Genomic DNA, 27,524 nt, shown 5'->3' on the forward strand with positions numbered 1-27,524 from the left:
CAGAGGGAAACGAATCCTGGAAACAATACGCCAAAGTTTCGGCGCCGGAGTTGCGAAGGAAGCATCCCTGACATCACTTTTGCATGGGAATCTCTGGCACCATCGGTGGATGAATGGAGAGTCCTAGAAGACTTCTCGGCATGTGATTACCAGTACATCGCGTACAAGGTGGTTGACGCTACTTACCGGCGTGCAACAATTCACTGCTCCCCCTGCGTGTTAAATATCGCAAGGGTGAACTTCATGAAGTTCGTTGAAGTTCTTGGAACGGGCAGAGTCGCGCTGGAGGGCGCTTTAGGGGGTGCGAGCATTGCAGCTGACACTGTCACAACCTCAGTGATGAACCTGATAACGACAGTGTGCGAGGCTTTCATGTCCAGGAAGGACCCCAGCCGTGACCAGCATTCTATATACTCGTGCACGGCAGAAATTGACGACCTACGCATATATTCGTATTCGAAAAAGTAAATAGACAAATGAATACGAACACAGCTGTATTCTCACGTCTGAAAATGAATACAAACGTATTCGTATTTACGGGTACGAATACGGATTCTGTTGGGTAAATGTATGTAAACACCAAAATATTCACTTTTTCGAATACGAATATATTCGCATTCATAGAAAATCATCGTACGAATTTACTCGTATTCGTATTTACGAATAGCTCGAAATATGCCCTACACTGTCGCAAACCAAGAATTTGTAAACTACGGGATACGAACTAATAACTTGGGTTTCGAAGCAGCCGAATTGCAAGCCCATGGGGAATAAATTATAGTTTGGATTGGTTCGTATAACTTGTATACGAATTGTATATTGAACTTGTACTTGAAAGAATACTTTAGAGAATATGTTGATTTGTATTAAATAAATAAATATAAATGCAATACTACTCAACAGTAGTCACTAAGTATGAACAACTCCGAGCGGTAACTAAAGAATCGATAGCAGGAATTGTGCACTTAATAAAAGCCGACGGAAAAAACGTTATTTTACCAATAGAAAGGCATGTTTGACTATTTAATTTTATCCTTTTTCATTTATTTACGTTTCTAATTGTAAATCAGGATAACATTTGAATGCCTACATCAATAAGTTTCCTTAAGCAAACGTAACCGACATCAAGTCAGGCTGAAATCATATATTATTCATGAAAAATCAACTCCGTGACTTCTAATTGATTTGTAAAGATAAATGAGCATGAATGGATGGTGAATATCTGATTATGACTTATTTGGTCCGTGTTGTAGGTGTATAAAAGTTGGAAGGTATTTTTACGTGGAAATAGTTTGCTCACAAGCCTTAAAACAAAACCACAATGATTGAGGACTTGCCGATAATATCCATTAATGTGAAAATTCTCAAGTTCTGGTCTTTTATTTTAGTGCATAACTGGCGCCGTTATATAAGTTTAATACCATCAATATTTTTAAATATTACACAGTTTTTAGATATGTATTTTTCCAATGAGCCGATTGACTCCATAATCAGGAATGTTTACTTTTTGGTGTTATGGTTTAATACGGTCATTCGGGCCTTATTTTTGATTGCAAACCGACGAAAATTTGAAATTTTCATGGAGAATTTAGAGTATATGTATTATGAAATTAAGGTAAATCCTCTCAGCAAGATTTTAATCTTTAAACCGTCCCATGACCTTTCACAGAAGGATGGCGAGAAACCAATTGTAAGTTTATTAGATGAAATGACGAAAACAGCCAGACGACTTTCCATATTCAATTTATTTCTTGGAGTTTTGGTGAGCACTGGTTTTGTGCTATACCCTCTGTTTTCAAATGAGCGAGGTAATTTATTCTATTTCAGGTGCAATACAAACGATTTTTTCTTTGAAAATTTTGTATTCAATATTCATAATTTGCATATTATTTTACACATTACTATGGATTATTCAAGACAGTCATTGTTTTGAGCTTTTCATGGACGATTCGTCCATGTCGCGACAATAAAGGGTATTTCATATAATGAGACTTTATTATTTCAATCATAATTAAAGCTGAAATAACGCGCCAAACCAAAGCTCGTTTCTTTAGGTTGTAGTATCTGCGGCTTCGCAGCATGTCTATCGTTTCCTCCACCTACGGCAAGCTGACGAGAGGATTCATTTGCTTATAACATTTCCCTTTCCATATTATTTGGTATCTTTTAGCCCCTCCATTTTCCTCCTTTTAAATTTCAATTTCCCATTTGAATATCGTATTACACATTAGCGTATTTTTCACATAAATTTATAAATTATCATTTTTAAGGTTTTGTTTAAAACGAAACCTTATTGAAATCGATTCAATGTCTGTTTGTCACACGCAGATCCGAACGAAATTTGGTGGAAAGATGGGAACCGTGAAATCCCACGCATACAATGAGTAACATAAGTTTATGTAGAGTTTAAAGGGGGGTTCCCCATACATGCAAAGGGGGGATGTAAATTTTTTTTACTGTATATAGTCATGTGGGTTATCAAATGAAAGGTCCCGATGAGTACTTTCCGAAACTGATATTAGTTTTGACATAGATGTGCGAGTAAGAAACCAAAATGCGCTTACTTAAAGTGAGACTGGACTCATTTTCGGAAACTATGCAACCTAAAAATCTGTAAAAAATCAGGGTGCGCTTATATGAAATCTAGGTTCCAAAATATGTTCCATTCCGATATCTGCTCAAATTAACTTGCTAATAGTATATTACTTTTACTTTTTGAAGTCGCCTGGAAAACAATATAGAGGACAGCACCGTGTATACGTGCATTCTTGTAGGTTAACTTCTTCATATTTGCAAATAATATTGAACTCCTAGTGTAAAGCCTGTGAGGTTGACTATTGTCAATACAATGCTTTCCAGACCAATTCTTTGTGTAAATGGATCTTTAAAAGATTGGGCGCAGTTGAATATTTAACTATCATTAACTATCATTCCTCACGTAGGGAAACACTAAACCTGAAGCGTCTAGCTTCCAGTTTCCCGACTTGCTATTATTCTTTTCTTAATCACAAATACCTCTTACTCTTGTTTTTATCATACATTGCTTGGCTAGGCGATGTATATGCAATGCTGTATATTAGCAAATGCATTTTTAGCGTTTGTTTCGAATTAATGTGAAAAGTTATGTGTGAGATTATTGCTGGGAACAGCTGATGCTGCGGTGATTTTTGTTGCGTGCATAGAGGTCGGTTCGTGCAAAGTACAGTTGAGGCTTTGTGCTTTGATGGAGAGTTTTTGGAGGTTTCGTTGTCTTGTCCCTGAAAGAGTACGTGTCTACACAAAGGTTTGAGTTTGGTTCAAAAATTAAAACTGATGATTAAGTTGGATAATCCAGCACAACCTACCATAACAGCTACATCACCTTTAAAAAAGATGAGGATAATATGTCCTGTAATAAGTCCATGTTGAGGATTCCAACAAATTAAAAGAATATTTTAGTGCCTTAAAGTAATGAAAAGCGAAATGAGAACGCGTCTGTATGGCTCTAGGCGATACCTTGAATTAACAGTATATCATTTTCATTTTATTACTAATTTTGAAAGAACAGGAATATTTAAAGCCCCCAAAAAGGGGCTTATAGTTTCTATAAGTTTCTCCTTAGTGGATTATAGGGCTTCAGTACAATCAGACTGTGCTTCAGTTTCACTATCATCACATTTAAAGCTGTGACAATGATAAGCTCACAGCGAGACATATACAAGACGAACAGAGACACCCATGGCAAATGGGTTTCAAAGCCAGAGCAGCGAGATTAGGAGTCTGACAATCATTGCGCCATCATTTTATATATAGTATTACCAATATTATTTTGTAGATTCTACATGATGCATTCATGGTGCTATGAACTGACCCTCAAGCTCTAGGAAATGAGTGATTGAACTTCTTTTGGAATTTTACGACTTCTTGAATTTATTTTCCGAGCTATTTTCCGAGGATTTTATCTAGTACAGCAACAAGTATCAAGCGGTTGGTAAGTAAGTAATCGCTCGGGGTCCTGTACCGTGTAATTTGTCCCTGCCGTCAGGAAAAGTGGTAATTCCTCAAGCTGACTAATGATCTGCTATGTGCCAACCGACCATGTATACTGGTGAACTTTTTATACCAGAAGTTCTGCGCCTGATCCAGGCCAGGGCTATTTATGATTCGTCAAACCTCCTCTTCGGTAACTTCCACAAAATTCATGCACGGCATAGTAGCATGGCTTGTGCTTTTGGCGGTAATCCACTCCCACTCAATATGTCCAGCATACTGTGCTGGTAATCCTCAAATTCCACCCCAATGTTGTTTTGCTTGGAAAAAACTCCACTGGTTCCTCATGTGCGTTGCATTCCGAACACGTCTGGAGTGACTTTCGCCATACCGTTTCAACCGACTGCATACGACAGAAATTTTCTGCTTTAGTGTGTCCAAAATTTCCACCATGGATGTCTCACTGGGGATGGCATAGTTCCGGTAAGCTCTCTACACTTTTACCCGTCTGTTAGCGCTGCTAGTGCTGATTTGAATCAGTCTAGGAATCTTCTGTCGCCCATGGTGTCCATAGTGGATCTCTTCGGTCACTCAAATCAATAACGCAAAAGCGGATCTTGTGACCCTGTAATCTGACCGCCGCAACTGCACTACATTACACAAGTGACTATAGTTGCAGAAATGACATATCCAGCACACAACTGAAACGAAACAGAGATGCATAGAGCCTGGAATACCTGGTCTATGCAAGGGATCCATTTCCGAAAATTCTATGCACGCTGCTTGGAATTCGTCCCGAACCTCAGCGAAAACTTTAGCCGGAAGATGAAGAAGAGTGATTTGGAGAATATTGAAGTTGTTGCCTTAAGTGGAACACGCTTTCTGATAGCGGGATTGTGCCGCTGCGGGTAATTAAGTGGCAGTGGGCTGCAACTCGCTATACAGTCACGTGCGCATATTGCAGGAAACTTTTAACGAATCTCTGACGCAACAAGTGGCAGTAAGATGTTGTATTTGCTCCCGCGGTTGCTATTTCGTAGTAGCAACAGATAATAAAACTGCTGGAGACTTACTTCTGATCATCGTGGCGCCTAGGCATCGATCCGCCCCATGATTAATGGGTGCGACGCGTTGCTGTTCATTACGGGAGCCCGACCCGGCCACGAAATTAGCCGACTGACTCTCGCTGGTTATCCATACGGACCTTCTCCTCATTCCGTCATGATAAATCCTACTCGATGAAGTTTTTTTTTTTTCCTAACATACGCGAATAGCACCCCTAACATCGTAAGTATATCAAGCGAGCCGCATACCATGAAATTGTTCGGCGACCGAGGTAAATACATTAATTCCTAACATATCATAATGAAATTAAGTGTATTAACAGGTTTTAAGGCCTAGATTTACATCGCATCCTTTTCTGCGAACGTTGCGCTGGAAGGAGCACAGCAAGTGCCTCACTCCCACCTTTACGATTCCGGCTTCATAGTGCTTCATGATTTCTTGAAAGGCCTTTTCTTCGCGCACCTGTAACGCTGCGCCAACTATTTAGTTTCTCACCAAGGTACCATCCCAGTAGCAGCGATCCTCGTCCCCTTCTCTCATAAGATAAAACTTTGGAGGGTTGCGTAATCCTTGCTTATATGACTACCAACTTCACATATCCTACATAGCTTGGACTTATCGATCGCGCTATAAAGCTTAGTGATTCGCAATTTATGGGAATGGGGTTTACTGCTGTTGCCTAGGTTTGTATTGTTATTTACTCTCTGCTGGTTTTGTGGGACCATGGGTTTCGAAGGTTAAGGAGTAAGGTATTACTTAACCTTTTCTGCGTTCTCCGGTTGCGTCAAAAGACCTTGAGTCGATAAGTTTCGTAGCGCGGTTTAGAAATAGAAAATATTAAGGGAGCTAGATTGATTCTGTGCGGACTTTGATTTACTTAAAAATAGAAAACATGAAAGCAATTTTTCTTTTGCACATTTCAAGGCATGAACCTAGGGCAGGGAGATTCGAGTGTTATCAGAAATTTTGTACTCATTAAGTGTGGTAATGATGAGGTATATATATAATATACTACTACTTCAATTAATTTAATTTATGTGTCTACGCTATTTAATTTTAAATTTTCATTGAGAAGCATGACCACTTAACACAGAACTAAACCTGGTTTTATTACCAATTCAGCTTTACCATTTGGCATCACCATTCCGGGAGTTGATAAGTATGCTGAGCCGGCCTACGGTATCATCTATACATGGCAAGTAATCATTACTCCTATGGGATGTTGCATGTATATACCCTTCACAAGCATTGTTGTCGGTTATATGATGTTTGGGACGGTAGCCTCCCATTATTTACAACACCGACTAAGGAGACTAAGGGAGCGTGGTGATACCGATAAGATCGTAATGATGAAAATCGTTTGGTGTATACAATACCATTGGAGGTTGATGAGGTAAATCATATTTTTTATATAGAATCTTCGTAAAAATTCATCGGACTACTTTTAGATACACCACTAAATTGAATGATTTGGTTACATATATCGCTTTACTCGAATTTCTTACATTTGGTGCTACAATCTGTGCTTTATTATTCCTGTTGAATATTGTAAGTATAATTTATAGGTTTATTTATTGCTATACACCAGAATTCTCTTTTCTTTGCAATTCTTAGTTACTGTTTTATTCTCATGTATTGATCAATCAACCCGCTTACTCACGGCTATCTCACTGTCTTCACTTATTGGATACACGAAAAGGTTTTGAGAGGTTTTTAGTGAATAAACACAGCAGTATCACCATCTTTATGCGGTCTGTTTATTTTTGGTGCATGCACCAAATGTTTAAATATCAGACTGGCGATTACCTCCAGAGCAGAGGCAACTCATCAGACGCTGCCTCACCTCTGCCCTGGGAGCAGCGTGACCTAGGTTCCTAGGGAGAAAGTTTTTCTCCAATTAGTCCCGCCCGCAATTAAACGAATGACGGACTCGAGGCCACCTCACTCCTAAAACAAAAATTAGTTCTATTTGGCCGGGGTTAGGTCTGAGTTTACAAGGTGGCTTTTCGTCTTTAATATGATTTCTAACAATGTCGTGTTTGTGAATATATTATGTATATAAGGGAGCGAGTGACACCTAGAAATCATTTCTGTCACATAGGACACAGGTGAGGTAGCGTCTGATAAATGGCATCTACCCTCGACGAAACAGCAAGTCGTCTCTTTTTTTTATAAAAAAAGGTGTTAGTCCAAAAAGAATGGTCAGTAATTTCGAAAAGCTGTGGAGGAGTTTTTTTGAAAGTTATTTGTTTTTGGGTGAAAGTTCAAAAATTAAAAAAAAAAGAAAAGAAAATCGTAAATCCATTAAATCTCATTGCTTTTGACCTAATTCGTAACAAATGTTATCTAGAATAATCCCTTCCAAGGGATAGGTTAAATTTCCCACCATCCTATGTAGTATAATTTCTATAACAAAAATACTTTATTAAAACCTTGTACGTTCGCTTTATATGCATCTACCTACATATATATTATATTCACACCCTGACAATTATTATGTTCCAGGTGAAAACATTTGAGGAAATGTTCATAGTGTCCACATATATTTTGATGATAATAATGCAACTTTTTACTTTATACTGGTATGCCGACGAATTATCAGTTCAAGTAAGTTCAATAGTATATGAACAAATATAAAATATACTTTTAATATATGTCTAGAATTGAATCTATAAATTGTTCCAGTATTAAAACACGTAAAGTTATTCCCTTAAAAATCTCTAGTCGTCTACCATTAAAATATATAGCCAATGGACCCTACTGGCAGTCTCTATCAAACCCTAATTATATAAAACCCTGTTGACACTGTATCAGTATTTTGAGCTTATATACCGCTCTGAAAAGCGTATAGGTTATTATTTTGATTTATTTATTTGTTGATAAAATTTTATGTAATCATATTGATAAGGATTCTAGAAGGCGCTTCTTCAAGAACACAAAATTCCTCTTAGCTTAAATTACAGTGAGAGGTTAAACCACGCAAATCGGAAATGATTCCATACTCACGAAAAGCACCATATAATATTTAAGTATTGGGAGGTTAAAAAGGATCCAGATAGTTTATCTTTTTGGCTTAGACCGTTGTGGATGTTGAACGGTTTCAAGACGAAATATACCGAAATATATATTTACATTTAAAACTAAAAATTGTAGTTTTGAGAAAGCTACCCCTTGTCTATCAATTTCATAATAAACTAAACTGAATTGGTTTCGATATTTTATGCACTATGGAAAAAATATTTTGTTGTTGCCAGGACGTGCATATTATCGAATTAATTGATTTCTTCACTTACAGAGCCTTCGAATGGCGGTTGCGGCATATGATTCATCATGGTTGGACTTCAAGGTACCGGCTAGAAAGGCTTTGGTATTAATCATTTTAAGAACTCAAAAGCCGCTAATGGTAAGTATCTTTTGCAGTTTTGACCTTTAACAAAAGAAACGGAACTTTTTTTTATATTGCAAGCTCAAGGTGGGAAATGTTTATCCAATGACAATGCAAACATTTCAATCTGTATTAAACGCTGCATATTCATTCTTTACAATTCTTCGAAGAATGTATGTTTGATTGAACGCTCTGAGGTGATAAAATAGTGCTTAAAATGTTCGAAATCTTTCTTTAAGAATGATAGTTTTTGTTGTAAGACCGTAATTTTCTGCTGTTGTAGATGTGATTTTGAAGGAAATAAATCTTAAAATGATTTGATATATTTTTTTCGTATCTAAATTCATTACATGTAGAAAAAATAAGTTATAATACAAACTATTGTTTCGTTTTTAAAATAGTCAAAGAAGGGCAAAACACTTCAGTCGTCAGGTCCTTTCACTGTCACAATACAGCGGTTAAGGTAAAGGCTTTGTATCGAATATAATATTACTGCATAATAACGAAAAATTAGCCACCTCGTAAAAATTTCGTAAGTCCAGATTAGTGTTATGGTAGCTTTGTACAGTAGGTATTTGTACCAGGGTCCGCCAAGTTAGTCGTCTATCCAGGTGCATAGAAGACAACATTTGGTTTCGTTCGCACGGATTCTCCATTTTGTAAAATACTTACAATTCCCCCTAAGCAGATTTGTGGATTTCAAAATGCCTTCAAACTATACTATGTATAATAGAAGGACCTTTTTTGAAAATCATATCGTTGTACCACACTTTTCTGAGTGCTTAAACTATACCTTAAGAGACCGTTGGACAATATTCGATTCTACCAACTGGTGCCCGAAAATCAGTAGTTTTCGATCACTTTTGAGAGATTGCGGAGCTTGTTTGATTCCACTTGCTCTTTCATGAGTGCCTTTAATGGCTTGAAATGTTATATAGTATAGATCTTATTTCCATCTGGAGTAATTGTGGGAGGTATTTTCTAGATGTTTCGCAAATGAAGACCCTTTTTTGGAATCAGTTTTTTTCCAGTGGCCATCTGACAATGTTTGTGGCGATTCACATTGCACAGGCTTCCTTATCCTTTTAATAGCTTTTCTCACGGAGGAATTAATCGATTAACTTGATAAATAGCTTTGTAACTCCTGTTCCCGTTCGATTTATTCTGACTAGTTGTTTTTTAAATCTGGAGGTCTGTGCACTCACCATTCTGTTCTCAATTTGCGTTTGCACTGAATACTACATGAAGCTACTCAGACTCTAGTATTCTATGCAACAAATAGTACATTGGTAAAAGATTGGCAACACAGGGACGTGGAGTAGAGAACCGATTTAAACAGGACTTTGTTTTCCTCTCTTTTGTTTTTAAAAAGAGTGTTGATTTGCAAATGAGTTTTTATGTAATGGGGAATGCAATCTGTTCATTGGTTTTGCTGTTAATTTCCCATCTTTATTCCTTGTTGAAAGTATGCTCTAGATTCTTGATAGAAAATCCCTCATAGTTCGGCGTGCTTACGTTGATACCAACCAGAAATTGAAACCGTCAGATATCTCTAGCCTAACAAAGTTTCTTGCCTTCCTTCAAATTACCAGAACTTAGACTTCTTGATGATACTAAGCCTAACCGCCTTTTCGTTTAGGGTGCCACCATTTTGGAAGCGAAACCCGGAGGAGTGGTTTCTCCAATTGGAGGCGCAATTTGCGCTGACGAGCGTCACGACGGACACCACTAAATTCAACCATGCGTTAGTCGACCTCGGCGAGGAATCCGTCGCACTCGTCGCCGAAGTGCTGAGCAGATGCTCCTGCGCCCGGCAGAAGGACCAGCTCATCAGACGCTTGTCGGTAAATGAGACAGCCAAGCTGAATCACTCGCTGACAGCTTTAATGAAGCAACTAAGTGGGATCAAGGTCGGTGCGGAGCTCCTAAAGTCCTTGTGGGTTCAGTAACTGCCGGAAGGCACGCAGGCCATCCTAGTGTGTGCCGACGGCGGTTTTCTTGAGGTGTTGGCCGCAACTGCGGTAGATACACGAAGTGCATACGCGCCCCATGGTCGCGGAGGTGTCTCGCGAATCCGCCAACGTGACGGAATTTCGGAGACAATTGGCCCCGCTTATGAACAATGGGGCCACATTGACGGCGGCGGTGGACGCTTTGTGTTCGAGAGAGCGGTCTCGAGTTCGTTCAACGGCCGCCTCGAGAGAAGGGCGTTCGTTTAGCTGCAGTCCACATCGAACTCCGCGTGTGTTGGTACCACCGTAGGTTTGCGGAGCAAGAGAAATGTACCACCCCAAGTACTTTTGTCGTGACTCTAAAAAAATGAGTTCGTTCGGGGGTACGCGACGCCTACCTGAAGTACAGCAACATGTCGCCTTACAGTATGCGACCTCCTTAGTGGGCGCAGTTATCTGGTAGACGCTATCGCGGTAGTCTCGGTCCTTCCTGTCTCCAGACCCAATAAATTATTTCCCCAACAGTTAAAATTAGCGGCCGCAAATTCCACGCCTATCTCAACATACGGTTACAGGCAAGGAAACGTGAGTCTTTGCTTGCGTAGGACCTTTTCGTTGCGCTGGATTTTGGCTAACATCAGTGTTCGCATGTTAGGCGCAGACTTCCTGTGTTGCTATAAGTTGCTGATAGATATGCAGCATAGGTCCTTGATAGACCCCACAACTTCTCTTCAATCGTGAAGGAAAATTTTAACCTGCTCGAACAACAACACTTTTTCTATCATTTTTGAGGATGTTTCCGATCCATGCATACACACACTCCTCTAAAAATATCGCAACATTACTACCGAATGTAGTCTCTCCGCCAGTTAAGCATGATGTCCAGCATCACATCAACAATACTGGTTTCCCAATCTTCTCGAAGGTGCGTCCTCTACCAACCCAGGAGCTCGCCGCTGTGCGGAAAGAGTTTGAACAACTGCTTAAACAGGGTATATGCAGACCTTTCAAAAGCAGTTGGTAATGTCCACTCCATTTGGTCCCCAAGTTCAATGGCGAATGGTGGCCTTGTGGAGATTATAGACGCCTGAATCCTGCCTGAATTCCAGACCGGTACCCCATTTCATTCATCCAAAATTTGCGGATTATGCGGCAAACTGACATGTTTTCTCAACCTTGGATCTCGCCAAAGCGTACCATCAAATCCCTATAGCTCCCGAATATCTTTCAAAGACAGCAATTTACACAACTTCTGGACTCTTCTTATTTTTATGCTTACCTTGTTCACGGATCACAAGCCTCTGACTTTTGCCTTACGGCAAAATGTCCTCTCGCCAACTTCGGCACTACATCAGCTAGTTCACATCGGACATTTAACATGTTTACGGTAAAGACAACTTAGTCGCTGACGGTTTATTCAAGATCTCCGAGATGAACATCTTACCCTCGGCCGATTTTTCGGCAATCGCTGTGGCGCAGAACGATGACGCAGTTCTTCGGAGCCTGCAATCGGACTTCAAATTCAAGTTCAAAGAATTCTCTATCTTCGGCTCATATTTTTCTTCTTCATCGCATGCCAAAGGTGTAACTCACTAGACATGCTAGAAAGGAAGTATATGTATTCTCTAGGTCGGCAAGGCGCTTTCGGCGCATTCACACTACACAACTTGACATTATAAGCCCACTGCAAGATCCACACGGAGCGGGTTCCGCACTTTGGTGTTCCCGACGCCATCATTACAGACCGCGGAGTTCAACTTGTATCTACTATCTACTCGGAGCTTGGGAAGCTCTTGGGATTCAAACGTCAGCGGACAACTGCATACCATCCGCAGTTCAATGAGATGCTAGAATGTTGGCACCGGACGCTGGAAGCAACCATTAGGGCGCACGACGAGCTATCCTGGTGCAGGTCTTGCCTTTCGTTCTGCTTGGCCTTGCGGAGGTGGTGTACGGGGCGAGTCGCAGCCGGCGATCCACAGCCCTGAGGAACTCGAAGTTTGTACCTCCGTTCCGGTGAGGACTGATGCCCCTCGGAGGCTCCTTCAGCGACCATATTAGGTACTCAAGCGTGGGGAGCACTCGTTCAGTCTGAACGTCGGTGGCAAGCCCAAGACGATCTCCGTGGGCAGGCTGAAGTTTTTCTTCCAAGAAGCAGAGGGCACTGCAAGGAAGCGAGAGCGTCGCATTCCTTTTCACGTCCGCCAGTCGACCGGAGCTGAGTATCCTCACCACGGGTTCTCTCTCCGAAACCCCTAGGTTTCATCTATGGGCGGGGCCCTTTGGCGGAGCGATTCCGGTGGCACTGGAAGAGGGTGCAAACTGTCATGAGGCCTATTTGAAATAGCGGGACTACTTCACACGGAGTAATGGTTGTCGTATGAAGTAGGACTTCCCGACTCAATTGATTTTTGAAAAAGGTTTGAAAAAATAATTGAGTTGAATGCGTAACAAGGTAGAATTCCAGGAGTGAAAAACTCCCCTCTTAGAATTCTTTGAATTTAGTTTTACAGTTGTTAATAAATTAATGAAAAATAACAAAAGTAAAATGTTTGAATTGAATTAAATGTGTTCTCAATTAAAAAATTATGGCAATGCTAACTCCCTCCAGCTAACACCACTTCCCACTGACCACCCTAGTTTCCATCGAGCAAACTCCCACTCACTTGATTGGTTCTTAGTTAGCAATAACCGAGTAGGTGTCTCCCAGGGCATAATCTCTCCTACCATTCTACAAACTATTCCCGGACTAACCGACTAACGATGGTGTTGTATTCCGCTTGAACTCCTCCGATCAAATCTAATTTACTCCAACAATTTTCCACCAAAATTATAGCGCAACGAACTGGAATCTAATCAATTCCAGAGCTTCTGACGAACTGTCCAAAATTCACTTTCCCGCAGTCCTTTCTCCTGAACAAATAGACTCAGCAGTCCAAAAATGTGCTGGATCAAGCGAACTGGTATGCAAGAAATTTATTCCCAACAGATCGCTGAACAGCAACGACATGATAACTCCCCAGTGCGACTAACGGATACAAAATCCAACCCCTACTCATCTCCCGCCCGCAAACCAAAAAGGTCGATTCTATAAGCAACCCCCTCCCCCCTTCAAATCGTAGAAACTCCCGCTAAACAATTTCTTTTTAGGGAGGGATTCCGGGATCCTAAGTCCGCATCCATTTAATGTCGGACCGGACCAAATGGAGAGCAACTTGCTCCCTCTCTTTATGGTCCACGGACTCCTCTTTTTTTGGGTTAACACCCAAAGTTCAGAAATGAAAAGAGGCGCGAAGACGACTACGGTTTCTTACCAAAGGAGTTGCTTCTGCCCTGGTAAGAAACCGTAGCCGTCTTCGTCTCTCTTTTTTCCTACTAAACCCCACAAAATCCGAAGCCATTGTGCTCCATGAAAAGTTAAATTTTCACCAAAAATGAACCCTCAACATTGATACAATCCCTATCCACACAGTCTACTCAACCAAAAACCTGGACACCCAAATGAATACATGACTTTTCTCTATCGCGCATGGTAATTTTACCATCACTAGAAACTAAACCGTAACTCCTACATACGACCCGAGCAGCATTATACTTTGAATTATGTCTAAAATAAAATTTCTTCTGCTGCACATTGATTTAGTTAAATTTTATTAAGTTCTGCTGATAATAATCCGGTTAGTAACGACATTGCTAAAATTATTTGACTAATTTGGAGATTTTTACATATTAGACCATTTACAATTCCGGTGTGAGTCGCCGCTATTTGTTATTAGCTGAAATGCGGCGAAAAACTTTCGCTGAATTCAGCTGCCGGCTCTCTGAAATTATGAAAACATTCATCTCTCCTTTCAAATTTGACAGCCTACGTTGTCACTTTTAACATTTCTTCTTCCCCCTGTGGTCGCGTGTAAAGTGCCATTGTCGCTAAAATGGGTACGGTTGAATTTCAGGCTGTAGTTCTGGCGGCCGGCCGCGGAACAAGATTACCAGAGCTCACAAGCGATCATCCTAAATGTCTACTGCCCTTGGGACCGTATCCAATGCTGTGGTATCCGCTCCAGATGCTACAACAACATGACTTCCAGGGTGAATTCAATTTGTCTCTTAAAAACGAAAGATTGTCTAGAAAGAAATATTTTTATATCGTTATTAGAGGTAATTGTTGTTGTCCTCGAGTCTCAGAAGACGGAAATTCAGCAAACTCTGGAGAAAACACCCCTCAAGCTTAAAATAGACTACGCAACAGTACCCAGCGATTCGGATTTTGGCACGGCGGATAGTTTACGGCATATCCATGATAGGTAAATGATTTTTTCAGATATCAATTGTGAAATAGCGTCTATGATTGCATTTTTCATTAGGATAAAGTCTGATGTAATCATTGTTTCGTGCGACGTCGTGACGAATGCAAAACTCTACCCAGTAGTGAGCAAATTCAGAGCACATAATGCTTCCGTGGCGGCACTTTTCTTTCCCAGCGGGTTTGAGGCCGGCATTACCGTCCCTGGGCCGAAAACTAAACACAAACCAGAGAGGGATTTGATCGGAATTCATCCAGACTCAGAACGACTCCTGTTCCTAGCATCCACTAGTGATTTCGATGAAGAGTTCGTGATATCTGGGCATTTGCTGAGGAAAAACGAGAAAATGAATATTCATAGCCGCTTGGTTGATTCACACATTTATGTGATGAAGAAGTGGGTTATTGACTATTTGACAAAGGTAAGATTGTTTTTTATTAGCATTAAAAGATATCTATGGTGGTTTGTGAAGCCAGCATATTCCCAGGTCATTATCGGTAAAAAATTGAAGCCAAACTCTAACAAATATGAATTCCACCAAAGGCAATCCTGGCAGTTTTTTACGTGATGAATTTAGTATAAAGGGACTTCTCAAGAAGAAAAATCGAAATTAACATTTACCATAAGACTTAAAGACAAAATATCGGCTCCCTTTGGATAAACATTGATACAATCGTGTTAATAGGCGGTACAAACGAAGGAGAGAGTATACAAGAATTGAACTTGGCAAGGGGGAAATTCGTAAAAGAGAAAAAAATAATTTTAGCGTTTAGGGTCCTAAAACAAATCCTATATTAGCGCTACGAGAGAAAAGGTTCCCGTGACGATTTATAACAACGGGTAAGCGCTATCGTTGTCGGTTCATTCAACTCGCTACAGGATTTCCCAAGGGTACGTACTTTCTCTTTGCCTGAATAGACCTTCTTCGCTAAGAATGAATAATTGTCTCTTCAATATTTTCATCAATTGCCCTTAAAAGATGGTCGTCATGGCTTTTGCAATCTTTTAGTGTTCAGTATAACACTCACTTCACCCTAAATATTCAGGTGACCTCTGCGTTGCATCAGTGCTCGGTTAGTGCGTCGAACTTATTAAAGGCTTGCTTTACCCAGGTCAGCTTCTTCGTGGCGTGCAATGCGACTTTATACTCGGTTTCCGTTGATGACACCACTGCGGTCTACTGCTTAGCAATCTACGAGATGATAGAGTTGCCGAACATGATGACGTATCCTCTTGTTGGTTTCCTTGCCTGGGTGTTTCTGGCTAACTTGATATGGGCAGGGATGACCAGGCCATCCATCGTTTCGGTTGGGAATCGTAATTTTCTTATAACAAAACCTTGTTAAAATCAGCTCATTGTATGTCGCATTTCTCTCACAAACGGTTGTACCGATTGACATGAATTTTGGTGCGAACAGTGAACGCCTACATATGCCTCGATTTACATTGAGTTTAGTGCGGAAAATTTTCTTCACCGAAGCTTCCGCTTCCGAAAGTTGGATGTATAAAGGCAGTCTTTGAGGACGTCGGAGACAAGCCCAACGGCCTCCTCTTCCAGCCCGACTAACGCGTAATTAAAACGAACGGCATCCACTGTGACGCCGGCCAAAGTGAATTGTGCCTCGAGTTGAAGGAACTATGCTGCCGGGCTCCTATACCATAACGGCGGCACTCATATGGCCGCGACAGTTGCCGAGGACATCATTTTGCAGAAAAGAACAACCCAAGAGAGAAAACGCGAGAAGCAAAAGAGTGGACGAGAAGAAAACGGCCCTGCGCTGTCTCTTGCGGCGTTTTCTTTTTTTATGCTAACAGAAAGAGGCAGTGCCGACTCTTGCGCCCTAACGTTATTTATATACTTCACAAAAACAATTTACAAAAGGAGTGATAATTCAATTTATTCAATAATATAAATTTATTATCTGCTGGGGCGACGGTTGCGTCGTTGTAATGTTGATGGTTCCGTCGGGAAGCAACTGGCTAGTGAAGATGTAAATGTTGTTGTTGATAATCGAGAGCTTGTGGCTGTTGAAGATGCGGGTGAGTCTGATGAAGATGTCGAGGTGCACGTAGATTTGCTGTTGCTGGGCATGAGGAGGTCTTTGCTAATAACGACCATCGAAAGACGTCGTTTGTGACGTGTCCGTTTTCATTGTCATCTGCTGTTCTAACTGTAAAGTAGTTGGAATGCTGGATGGTGTTGATGTCTTCGACTTTGTACTCGCTCTGCCGGAAGCTTTCGCTGCCGCTGCTGTTGATTTGGCCTTTGGTTTGGAATTAGATTTTCGCAATGCTTTGGCTGTCGTGGGGGAATATCAACAAGTACTAATTTTTTATCGCATTTAACAAAGCGTTTCAACTTTTTTTAGGCATTGTTTGCTTATGTGTGCTAAATGTGTTTTTCATTTGAAAGTCTGAGTACAAATACAGGAAAGATAGGGGAACCAGCAATGCTGATGTGGAACTGAACATCAGGTTTAACGGGCTCAGAGAGACTACGTTCGGTAGTGATGTTGTGGTATTTTTGAAGAAGTGCGTGAATACGTAGGTCGGAAAAGTCTTCAAAAACTATAGAAAGAGTGTTGGGCGTCAAGTTGAGATTCTACTTGATGACCTAAGGGGGTCCTACAAACCTATTGAGTAGATCCACTAGCAATCTATAGTGGCATAAGAAGACTTCGTATAAGATGGGAATGCTGATATCCTGAGATACTTGGCTTACGTGTCACGAATCACCTTTTCAACAAAGGATCGTGCGTGGACTTCATCGTTTTTGTCTGCGGCGGTGGCCAACATGTCCAAAGACCCCTAATCTCCATATGTCAGAATAGTCCGTGTGCTCTCTGGAAATCTCTGCAGCCACAAAGGTTCGATGCCGACTTTGGCTTGGCGAACGGTCACCAAGCGTAAGCTCTGTCAGCAAGTGAGTAAGTTTGGCTATCTCACTTACTCACAGGCACTCTGTCAGTTGCCTCTTGAGTCTCTTGTATGAACAGTCCTCGAGCACGGAGGGAGGCAGGCTTAATTGTCTCCTCATCCAGCCCGAAAAGCACGTGATTAAATATTAGCGTCCATTGTTACTCTGGCTGAAGCGAATTGCGTTCCGAGCTGGCAGAATCATGTTGCCGGGTTTCTACGCTAAAAACAGCAGTTATTGAGGGACCTGCCTCCATTCTATCTGTGGATACGTTAAGTCGAAGCGAAAGATCCTGCAAAGGCAAACGAAGGTTGGAAAAAGTGAACGAATAGAGTCCTGTGTCGTCTCTTGCCGCGTTTTCCTTTCATACAAATTGAATTTAGACTGGAGGTATGTGCCCGCTTAGCGGAATTCAATTGTATGAACTTCATAACATAAAGTATAGGAAGATGCATACACTAATTGCATAAACTTGAAGATTATGTGGAATGCTGTGATTTTGTGCGCGGATAATCGACTTGCATGTAGATTTTATGTTATGAAAATCATACAATTAAATGCCACAAAGAGTGCACATACCTTCAACTTAAATACAATTCTTATAAATGGAAGCGACGGGACTAATGCAAGTGACAAGAATAATTAGCACTTGCAATGCCAATAGTGTCTTCCATAGTTCTCAAAACTAACTGACTGCTGTGAATTGGTTGAAGGAACACTTTAGATTCTGAGTCATACACACTTCCTTTGAAGTTCCACTTCCTGTAATGATATGACAAGTCTGCTCCTTAAACATAAACGAAATAATCTTTGCTATCAATGCGCTCTAATGGAGTAAAACCACAATCCTTGACATTTTCCCCCAGAACTTTTCTGTCCAACCCCTACAGTCTCTGCAGAGCTACTACCACCACTCATTCGTAAATGCTAGGTATCTGAGATCGCTCCCAATCTCTGAATCGTTAAGATTCGGAAGAAGGACATCTATTTTGGGTGCGTATTTGGGTTCTTCCCTGGAGTACTCTCCAGTGTCCCACCATCTTACTTCGCTTAGGCCCAGAATGTTCGGCTTATATCGCGGGAATTCCCTGTCAAGTTGGAGAAAGCGCTTGCTACCGTTGTCGAGGATTGTGCATACATTCTAGAAACCAATCATAGTATGTTTTCGATAGCCAAAGAACGTAGCCGTGAGGTCAGTCTCTATTCGAGGTGTTGTTCACAGTTCAGTAACAATAAAGTTTCAAAATTTGCAGGTTGCCATTCCACAGATTTTTATCCCTTTTAGTGGCCTCTTATGACAAGGGGCTCAATTGACGGAAATCACAAAATATTGGAAATTTTGCACATAAATCAGTTTTCCGACTTTCAGAGTCAACATTTTATTTTGGCTTTAATCTGAGTAACTATTTGATTTGTCGACTTCAATCTATCGTCCGTCTATTTGCAATCTCTTTCTATGTTTTTTAAATGATTTTTTGCAGAAAGACAATTTCTCCACGCTCAAGGGTGAATTCTTGCCTTACATAATTAAAAAACAGATGTCCCGAATGAGTCATCCATCGCACATTGAAGCAACATCTGAAGTTGGGGTGAACTTAAAGTTTGAAGACGATATTTTTCAAGTAAGTCTTTTTATAATGAATAAGTTATCGAAAATTTTCAATTATCCAATTTTCATTTGTTAGTATGCTCCTTCAAATAAACTCGAAGCCCAAATTGTTAAGGCCTCTCTGTATAATGATTCTGTCTACAAAGAACCTTATGGCGGTGATCTAGTAAGATGTTATGCAATTAAGGCGCCAAAAGATTGCATCGGTGTTCGCACGAATACGACTTTATCCTATTATGCGCTCAATTCGAAGGTGATTTGAATGAACACAAACATATGTTGTAAAATAAACGGGAAGCATGCTATTTTTAATTTATCTATAATCAACAGATATCCGGTTTATGGCCACAATTGTTCCCTAATAATGATTACCCACTGATATCGCCTAATGCTGTTGTAGAGTCCAGACAAATTAAGGACATCGCCGTTGCAGACAATGCAAAATTATCTGAGAAAACATCTCTTACTTTGACGACGTTTGGACTTCATTGTACGGTTAACCCGAAAGTTATTATCACAAACAGTGTCATCATGGGGCATGCTGTTATTGAAGAAGGGTAAGTCATCAATACAAATTTCAATAGTTTCAATATCATTGCAAATCACTGCAATTTTTCATAAATAATGGCATTTGGCACCACTATAAATGCGTGGTGATGGTTTTATTCGACACATTTCTTCTAAGATTTTCCATTTTGCTTTCCAATTTCAGATGCAAAATTAGTAACTCAATTGTTTGTAATCGTGCCGTAATTAAGAAAGGATCCATTCTTAAAAACTGCCTAATTGGACCGAGTTTCGTGGTAGATGAAGAATCGACAAAAGAAATGGTGCACTTAACAAATGCCGGCGGTTTCATGGAAATTGAATAAATTATGTTTTACTAACAAATGTGTGTGTTTGATTTCTTAATTTATTCTCTTTTATTTGTTAAGTTTCTGCGAGAATCCGCAACAAAATTTGAACAATCATAACCAGTTTCTTTGAGGAAATTTATCCGACGTCAAGTTGGACTGAAATCATATTTTATGGATGAAAAGTTAACTTGGTGACTTATAACTGACTTTTTGTCATTTGCAAATATAAATGAGAATGCTTGGATGCTGAATAATTAATTGAGACTGCTTGATCTGGGTATATAAAAGTTGCACGAAATTTTTCGTGAATATAGTTTGTCCATAAACCTTTAACCAAACCACAATGATTGAGGACGTGCCGATAATATCCATAAATGTGAAAATTCTCAAGTTCTGGTCTTTTATTTTGGTGCATAACTGGCGTCGTTATATAAGTATAATACCAGCCATGATTATGAATGTTGCACAATTTCTCGATATGTATTTTACAACGGAACCGATTGATTCCATTGCCAGGAATTTTTACTTTGTGGTATTATGGTTTATTGCGGTTATGCGGGCTTTGTACTTGACTGCAAATCGACGTAAATTTGAAGTTTTCATGGAGAACTTGGAGTATATGTACCATGAAATTAAGGTACATCATCACGCTCAACAACGATTTTAACGTTCAACCTGTCTTATGACCTTTTACAGAGGGATGGTGAGAAACCAATTGTAAATTTATTAAATGAAGTGACAAACAATGCGAGGAGAATTTCGAAATTCAATTTGGCTTTTGCAGCTTTTGTAAGCACTGGTTTTGTGCTATATCCTCTGTTTACAGGCGATCGAGGTAATTTATCTTATTTTAAGTATAATGCACCTGCAATTGTCTTCAAAGGTAATGCCACAGTCATACTACTTGACTTGAAACTACGTTTGGAATATACGAGTAATTTCCATTTCCTCTACATCGTTAGCTGACACCTGCAGTATCTGAAGCAGTTGTATTTATTTGTTAGAAAAAAGATTTTATTAACTAGTTCTCGTGAATTTTGCAAATTTCTGTTTTTGATTTTGGTCTTTTTTACTTTTTTTGTGTGGAACAAAGCCTTATTAAAATCGATTCACTGTGTGTCTGCCTAGATCGTCATGAAATGTGGCGAGAATATGTTGTCTATGAAATCCTTTACATATAACGAGTGATATCATTTTGCTTTGGGTTTAACGATAGACCTCCCCATATATGCGGGGATCAAATGAAAGGACTCAAGTAGTACTTTTGAAAAATGACTATTTCCGATATTGGTTGAAACATAGGCGAGTGAGGGTGTAGTGTTCGCGGCTTAGCGGCATGGATGATATTTTATTCGCCGTTTCCAAGGTCAATTTGATAAGAGAATGCATTCAATAATATGTAATATTCCCTTCTTTTTCTACGATTCTAATACCCGTTAACTTCCCTAATTACCCCTCCCAATTTCATAATTCCAATCCCGACAGTTATTTATATTAAACATCTAACAATTAAAAAAATTAATTTGACTTAGTAGGTGTATAACTTTGCTTCCGCCGTTTTTCGATAGATGGGTTTAGAGATTAGTGGTGATTAGAACTGTCGAGTCTAAAGTATTATTTGGCAACTTTATATATCAGCACCACTTCCAAACATAAGTGATATTGTACTCGTTTCATATATTTTTAATCGTTTGCTGAGACTCATCGAGTACTCTTGGATACGTATGGCAAGGCAGCTTTTAGTAAAAGGACATGTTGTGAATGGTTTCAACATGTCAAGGACGGCGATTTCAACTTTAAAAATCGCCATGACAATGGAAGGGAAAAGGTGTTTGAAGATGACGAGTTGACCACTTTTGCAAAACCCAAGAAGAATTGGCTAAATCATTGCATATGACCAAGCCAGCCATTTTCAAGCGCCTCCAAGCATTGGGAATGGTTGAGAAGCATGGAAATTGGCTGCCGTATGAGTTGAAGCCGAGGGATTTTGAACGACGTTTGTTTGCTTGTGAACAGTTGCTTCCAAAGCAACGATGGAAGGGATTTCTGTACCGTGTTGTGACTGGGGACGAAAAATGGGTTCACTACCATAATCCCAAGCGCAGAAAATCATGGTGTTTGCCCGGCCATGATTCCACATCGACAGCCAGACTCAATATTCATGGCTGGTGCAGTTTACTAAGAGCTGCTAAAACTGAGTGAAACCATCACAGGCGAACGATGTCGAACTCAAATGATGCATTTGAGACGGGCACTGAATGAAAAACAGCCTCAGATCGAGGAAAGGCTCGAAAAAGTGCTTTTGCTGCATGACAATGCTCGCCCCCATGTGGCGCGGCCAGTGAAAACGTACCTGGAAACGACTAGATTGGAAGTTCTACCCCAGCCATCGTACTCTCCTGACATTGCTTCATCTGATTACCATCTTTTCCGATCAATGGCGCTCAACTTAAAGAGAATGAAGTGAAAAGTTGAATTGATTCGTGAATTGCCTCAAATGATGATGAGTCCTTTCGACGCGCACATACTCTGTGTGTATCCGAGAAAACTCTCGCATTCACTCCACAGACCATCTTTCATCCGTCAGTGGAGAATACTGTGTAATAGCCTTGAAAACTGTTGCTGGAAAATGCACAGCAAAATTTCTCGTAAAGTTCTGCTTGCATGTTAAATGTAACTATGGTCGTGGGGTTTCACTATCCAGCATCCGAACTCACGTAGTCTAACAGCACTATACGCTACAACGTATTTAATGTGGATGTCTAGGTGGAGTGGGTGCAGGAGTACATTGAGAGCATCTGCCGGGCAGGACTGCAGAGTCCCGGCAGCACCTGCACACATGATTCTTTGAATCCTATTAATCTTCGTTCTATTGTACTTTTTGCTCAGCCCCATACAAAGAATTGTACGTTAGAATGGAATGTACCACGGCTGTGTACATCCAGAGAACCATCCTCAGTCGGAGAAGGCCATACAGGTCTTCTTAACCCTTAGTTCTATGTTCAGTTTCCAACTTAGCTTCGGATCTAGGATTACACCCAGATATTTTACATTGGAGAAAAGAATCAGTCTTTGTTTATTTAGCCGTGCAGGTGGAATTCGGGTATCCATGGCTTGGTGGTGAATCGCATCAGTTCCGTTTTGGTTGGATTTATGTCGAGTCCGAATCTTGCGACCCAGAGGCACACCTTTCCAACGCTTCTTCCATGATGTAATAATCGAGGGAAACATCCCTGTTTCCAATATCACCAAGTCGTCGGCATACGCCATCATCCTCACCCAATATCCGTAAAATTTAGTCCATCACTATCAACCAGAGCACCGAAAAAATGCCACCACCGTGGACCGTAGCTCTGCTCACAGCTCTATTCAAGTGCGCCACCTTCCAGATCCGACTGGATTATCTTGGTTCTTAGCCTTGATGTTTTCCAATGTGTAAGATACCCTTCCAATCTAATGCTGGTCAAGGCTTCCTTATTGAAGTTGTTACTAACATTGTTCAATGCTCCCTCAATATTCAGGAAGGCAGCTACTTACAATTGCTCATGGAGAATGGTTTCTGTGGATTTGCCTTTGAGGTAAGCGTGTTGAGACTTAGAGAAAGGCGTTCTCACCATAATCGTCTTTAAATGGATGTCCAAGACGCGCTCAAGAGTCTTCAATACGAAGAAGGTGAGACTGAATGGTCGAAAATCCTTCAGGGACTCATGGCCGCGCCTGCCTGCTTTCGGTATGAAAACCATGCGTGCGCATCTACAAGACTGTGGTACATACCCCAAAGAGATACAACTCCGGTAAATCTCTACAAGCCACAGCAGAACCCTTTCTTGCTGCATCTCTAGCATGACAGGCATTATGCCATCTGGGCCCGCAGATTTATATGCGAAGAAGTTGTTTATAGCTCAGCCGATTTTATAACCGGTAATTACCGATTTGATAGTCTCGCACAACTGAGATTACATACCCTCCAAGCAAGCCTTTGACTCACAGTCCTCCTCGCTGACGGGGAAGTGCGTCTGAACCAGCAACTCCAGGGTTTCACCGGAAGATTCCATCCAGGAGTCTTCCTAATTTTTAAGAAAGGATAGGCTCCTATGCTCCTTGGACAGATTCTACAATGTTCTGAAATGGAAATCTAACCTGGTTTCAGGGAAACAATTCATACTATTGCCCACAAGCTCGACCAATTAAAGAAATAATGCTCAAGTTTTATTATCACATCGATATAGAACTTGATATATGATTCTTAGTAACACTATTGCCGGAAGCATGACAAGGAATCGTGGGGAGTGGATGTTTGTAGGTCGATTATAGTGTTGAACATGTGTTTATATTGCCGGGATTGTTCGGCGAATTATTGGATGTCTGCGATGGCTTGATCTGCAGGAAACTGTGTGAATAGTGTCAATAATCTTTGATCGGGCCAGTTTGATCTTACCACTTGTCCTTTTTTTAAATTTCAAAGCAAGTATGCCGCCATTATTTATTAAAAAGTTTACCGTAATGTTAAATAGAATTTGTATGCGCATACACCCGATCTTATTACCAACCTAGCTTTGCCATTTGGCGTCACAATTCCGGGTGTTGATAAGTATGCTGAGCCAGCCTACGGTATCATCTATGCATGGCAAGTAATCATCACTCCTATGGGATGTTGCATGTACATATCCTTCACGAGCATTGTTGTCGGTTATATGATGTTTGGAACGGTAGCCGCCCAATATTTACAACATCGACTAAGGAAGCTACGGGAGCCTGGTGATACTGATAGAATGGTGATGATGAAAATTGTTTGGTGTGTACAATACCATCGGAGGTTGATAAGGTAAATTATATTTTTGATATAATATAGGATGTTTCAAAAGATTCATCTGACCACTTTTAGGTACACCTCTCAATTGAACGATTTGGTTACATATGTCTCTTTCCTTGAGTTTGTTACATTTGTTGCCACAATCTGCGCCTTGTTATTTGCTTTGAATATTGTAAGTAAAATTCTAACGTTTTACATTTTTATATTGATCTTTGAACATTCTTAGCACATTTCATTGAAGTTCAGCTTATTTTCGTCTATTGAGTGTCGGAGATTTTTTGTGAAAACAAACAATTTTTTTATCTATATATATTTTTTTTAACATTTTAAATAATCTTTGTGTTTTGTTAATACTTAGTCCTAGTCAAACAACATTTTGATTAACATATAATGGATACCCCAATTTAAAAAACACTTAGCAGTTAGTAAACTTGATCTAAGGTTATAACTATAGAACTTAAATTAACAAAGTTGATTAGAGGGGAGAGGTGGAGGAAGGTATAGAGAGTGGGAATGGCGACCTGCCTTCATCCAGATCGAGTAGGCGCTGATTGGCGCGAGATCTCGGGCTGCACATCAATGAAGGCAAGACAAAGTGTATGGTGGCAACGTCAGCACCAAAAACCAACCAATCAACAACATCGAACCGCACTGGTCAAACGAGAAGAATAAAGATAGGAGACTACAACTTTGAGACCGTTGATAATTTCTCCTATCTAGGGTCGAAAATCACAATCGATTACAGCTACGATGATGAAATCCGCGCACGATTGTTGGCAGCCAACAGAGCTTACAAAAACTTCCGCTTAAAACGTCTCACCATAGGGTCAAAGCTCTTACTGTACAAGACAATGATCTTGCCAGTCCTCATGTATTCCTCGGAGACTTGGGTTCTTAGCAAGAAAAATTACGAATTCTTGGCCGTGTTCGAGAGAAGAATCCTCTGAAAATAGCATGACCGTCAGGTTGTGGATAAAATCCGACTCAATAGGTTGCGGTGGGCGGGTCACTTAATCCGTATGGATGAGGATGATCCAGCTCGGAAAATCTATAAGGGCAATATCTATGGTAGAAAAAGAAGACGAGGCAGACCCTGCCTAAGATGGGGCGATGGCATAGGTCAGGACACCAGAAAGCTTTTAGGGATATCGAATTGGCGGACTTCGGGGCAAAATCCGGATGTCTGGAGTTCCTTATTAAAGCAGGCCTAGACCGGATACCAGTTGTTGCGCGGTTGATGATGATGATGATTACTTGCTTTCTTCTATCCGATATTAAACCTTTCTTCCAATTGTTCATCTTTACTTTTTGGAAATTTCAATATGGGCCTTACAGGTGAACGGTTTTTTTTTTATTTTTATACCAACAGAAGTTCATATTGATAAGAAAATGATAAACACTGTGCAATACATTTTTGCATGACTTCAATTGTTTGTTTTAATTTTTTTGTTAGTTGCCGCCTCTATTTCAGTAAAAATACTTTATCAAACCTTGCACTGTTACTTTATATGAATTTACCTATTTTCCAGGTGACGACATTTCAACAAATGTTTATTGTCTCCACATATATCTTTATGAGAGTAATACAGATCTTCACTATGTATTGGCATGCTAATGAATTATCAGACCAGGTAAGTTCAATGCTCGTTCCCGTTATTTACTATTATTATTATTCCAATATCAATATGAGAGTACTTGTAGAATGTCGGGATTAAAGCAAATAATGAACAATTTGGTCATTCGAGTTTAATCATTGTTTTTATAAATTTTATTGCTAAATTATAGCATTGAAGGTATAGTGCGTTTTGAAAAACTTGCTTTATGTTATACAGAGCACTAAAGTGGCCATTGCAGCATACGATTCTCCATGGGTGGACTTCAATGTACCCGCTAGAAAGGCGTTGGTTTTTATCATTTTGGTAGCTCAGAAACCATTATCGGTAAGTATCCTTGGCAATTTCAATTTGTGGAATACCAAACTTAAAAGTTATATTTCAAGATCATGGTGGGAAATATTTATCCAATGACGATGCAAACATTTCAGTCGATATTGAATGCTGCATATTCCTTCTTTACAATTCTTTCTCAAATCTACGGTTAAAGCAGGCCGAAATAAGCCAATTTTTTTCTCAGTTCCTTTATGAAATATGTATTACCATAAAACTTATTTTTCATCAATTAATCTATTTTTTGGGAGTACAAAAAATATTTTTAATTCCCATTATTTAGTTATTTTATGGAGGACGCCAAAGTTTATACTTAAAAAAGTACCACATTTCATGGCCAACAGTTAATCTCAACATTGGCAAGTCAGAAACAGAAAAAAATTTAAAGTACAAGCACCCGTACGTGACAATTTACCTCCCTTTATGAAAGATTGCCGGAGAAAAAAAAATGGCAGAACTCTGAAAATAAAGTTTGAAAAATTACATTTTTTCAGACACAACAATACTTTTTTCACAATATATTTTTATAATTGTGGTGAATTTTCATGCTCTATATGTTAACTAATAAAACGCACTAAAATTTATTAAAATCGGTTGAGTATATCCTGAGATTAACTTGCGACCAGTTGAAAAACATCATTTTGAGAAAAACGCAGCTTTTACGTTTTATTTATTGAATATCTTGGAATCGAGTTTTAAATATGCAT

The 27,524-nt window shown here is 39.9% G+C and overlaps 3 protein-coding genes across 3 annotated transcripts; all 3 read left to right on the plus strand.

The window, feature by feature from the left end:
- The first annotated feature begins 1,321 nt into the window (after positions 1–1,321).
- LOC119661589 (odorant receptor 30a-like) lies at positions 1,322–8,602 on the plus strand. Its single transcript, XM_038070993.1, has 7 exons — positions 1,322–1,615; positions 1,670–1,808; positions 6,157–6,427; positions 6,483–6,582; positions 7,540–7,641; positions 8,330–8,437; positions 8,501–8,602. The coding sequence occupies exons 1-7, from the start codon at positions 1,322–1,324 to the stop codon at positions 8,600–8,602; spliced, it is 1,116 nt and encodes a 371-aa protein (XP_037926921.1).
- Positions 8,603–14,303: 5,701 nt separating this feature from the next.
- LOC119646818 (translation initiation factor eIF-2B subunit gamma) lies at positions 14,304–20,086 on the plus strand. The gene is made up of 7 exons (XM_038047432.1): positions 14,304–14,460; positions 14,528–14,675; positions 14,736–15,096; positions 19,074–19,214; positions 19,278–19,454; positions 19,532–19,758; positions 19,914–20,086. The coding sequence occupies exons 1-7, from the start codon at positions 14,304–14,306 to the stop codon at positions 20,071–20,073; spliced, it is 1,371 nt and encodes a 456-aa protein (XP_037903360.1). The 3' UTR covers positions 20,074–20,086.
- A 304-nt stretch (positions 20,087–20,390) lies between these two features.
- On the plus strand, positions 20,391–26,987 carry LOC119661289 (odorant receptor 49b-like). Its single transcript, XM_038070566.1, has 7 exons — positions 20,391–20,695; positions 20,755–20,893; positions 24,613–24,883; positions 24,944–25,043; positions 26,401–26,502; positions 26,704–26,811; positions 26,871–26,987. The coding sequence occupies exons 1-7, from the start codon at positions 20,402–20,404 to the stop codon at positions 26,970–26,972; spliced, it is 1,116 nt and encodes a 371-aa protein (XP_037926494.1). The 5' UTR covers positions 20,391–20,401; the 3' UTR covers positions 26,973–26,987.
- The last annotated feature ends 537 nt before the right edge of the window (positions 26,988–27,524 follow it).

The sequence above is a fragment of the Hermetia illucens genome, chromosome 1 (assembly GCF_905115235.1).
Source record: "Hermetia illucens chromosome 1, iHerIll2.2.curated.20191125, whole genome shotgun sequence".
In the NCBI taxonomy this organism is placed as follows: domain Eukaryota; kingdom Metazoa; phylum Arthropoda; class Insecta; order Diptera; family Stratiomyidae; genus Hermetia; species Hermetia illucens.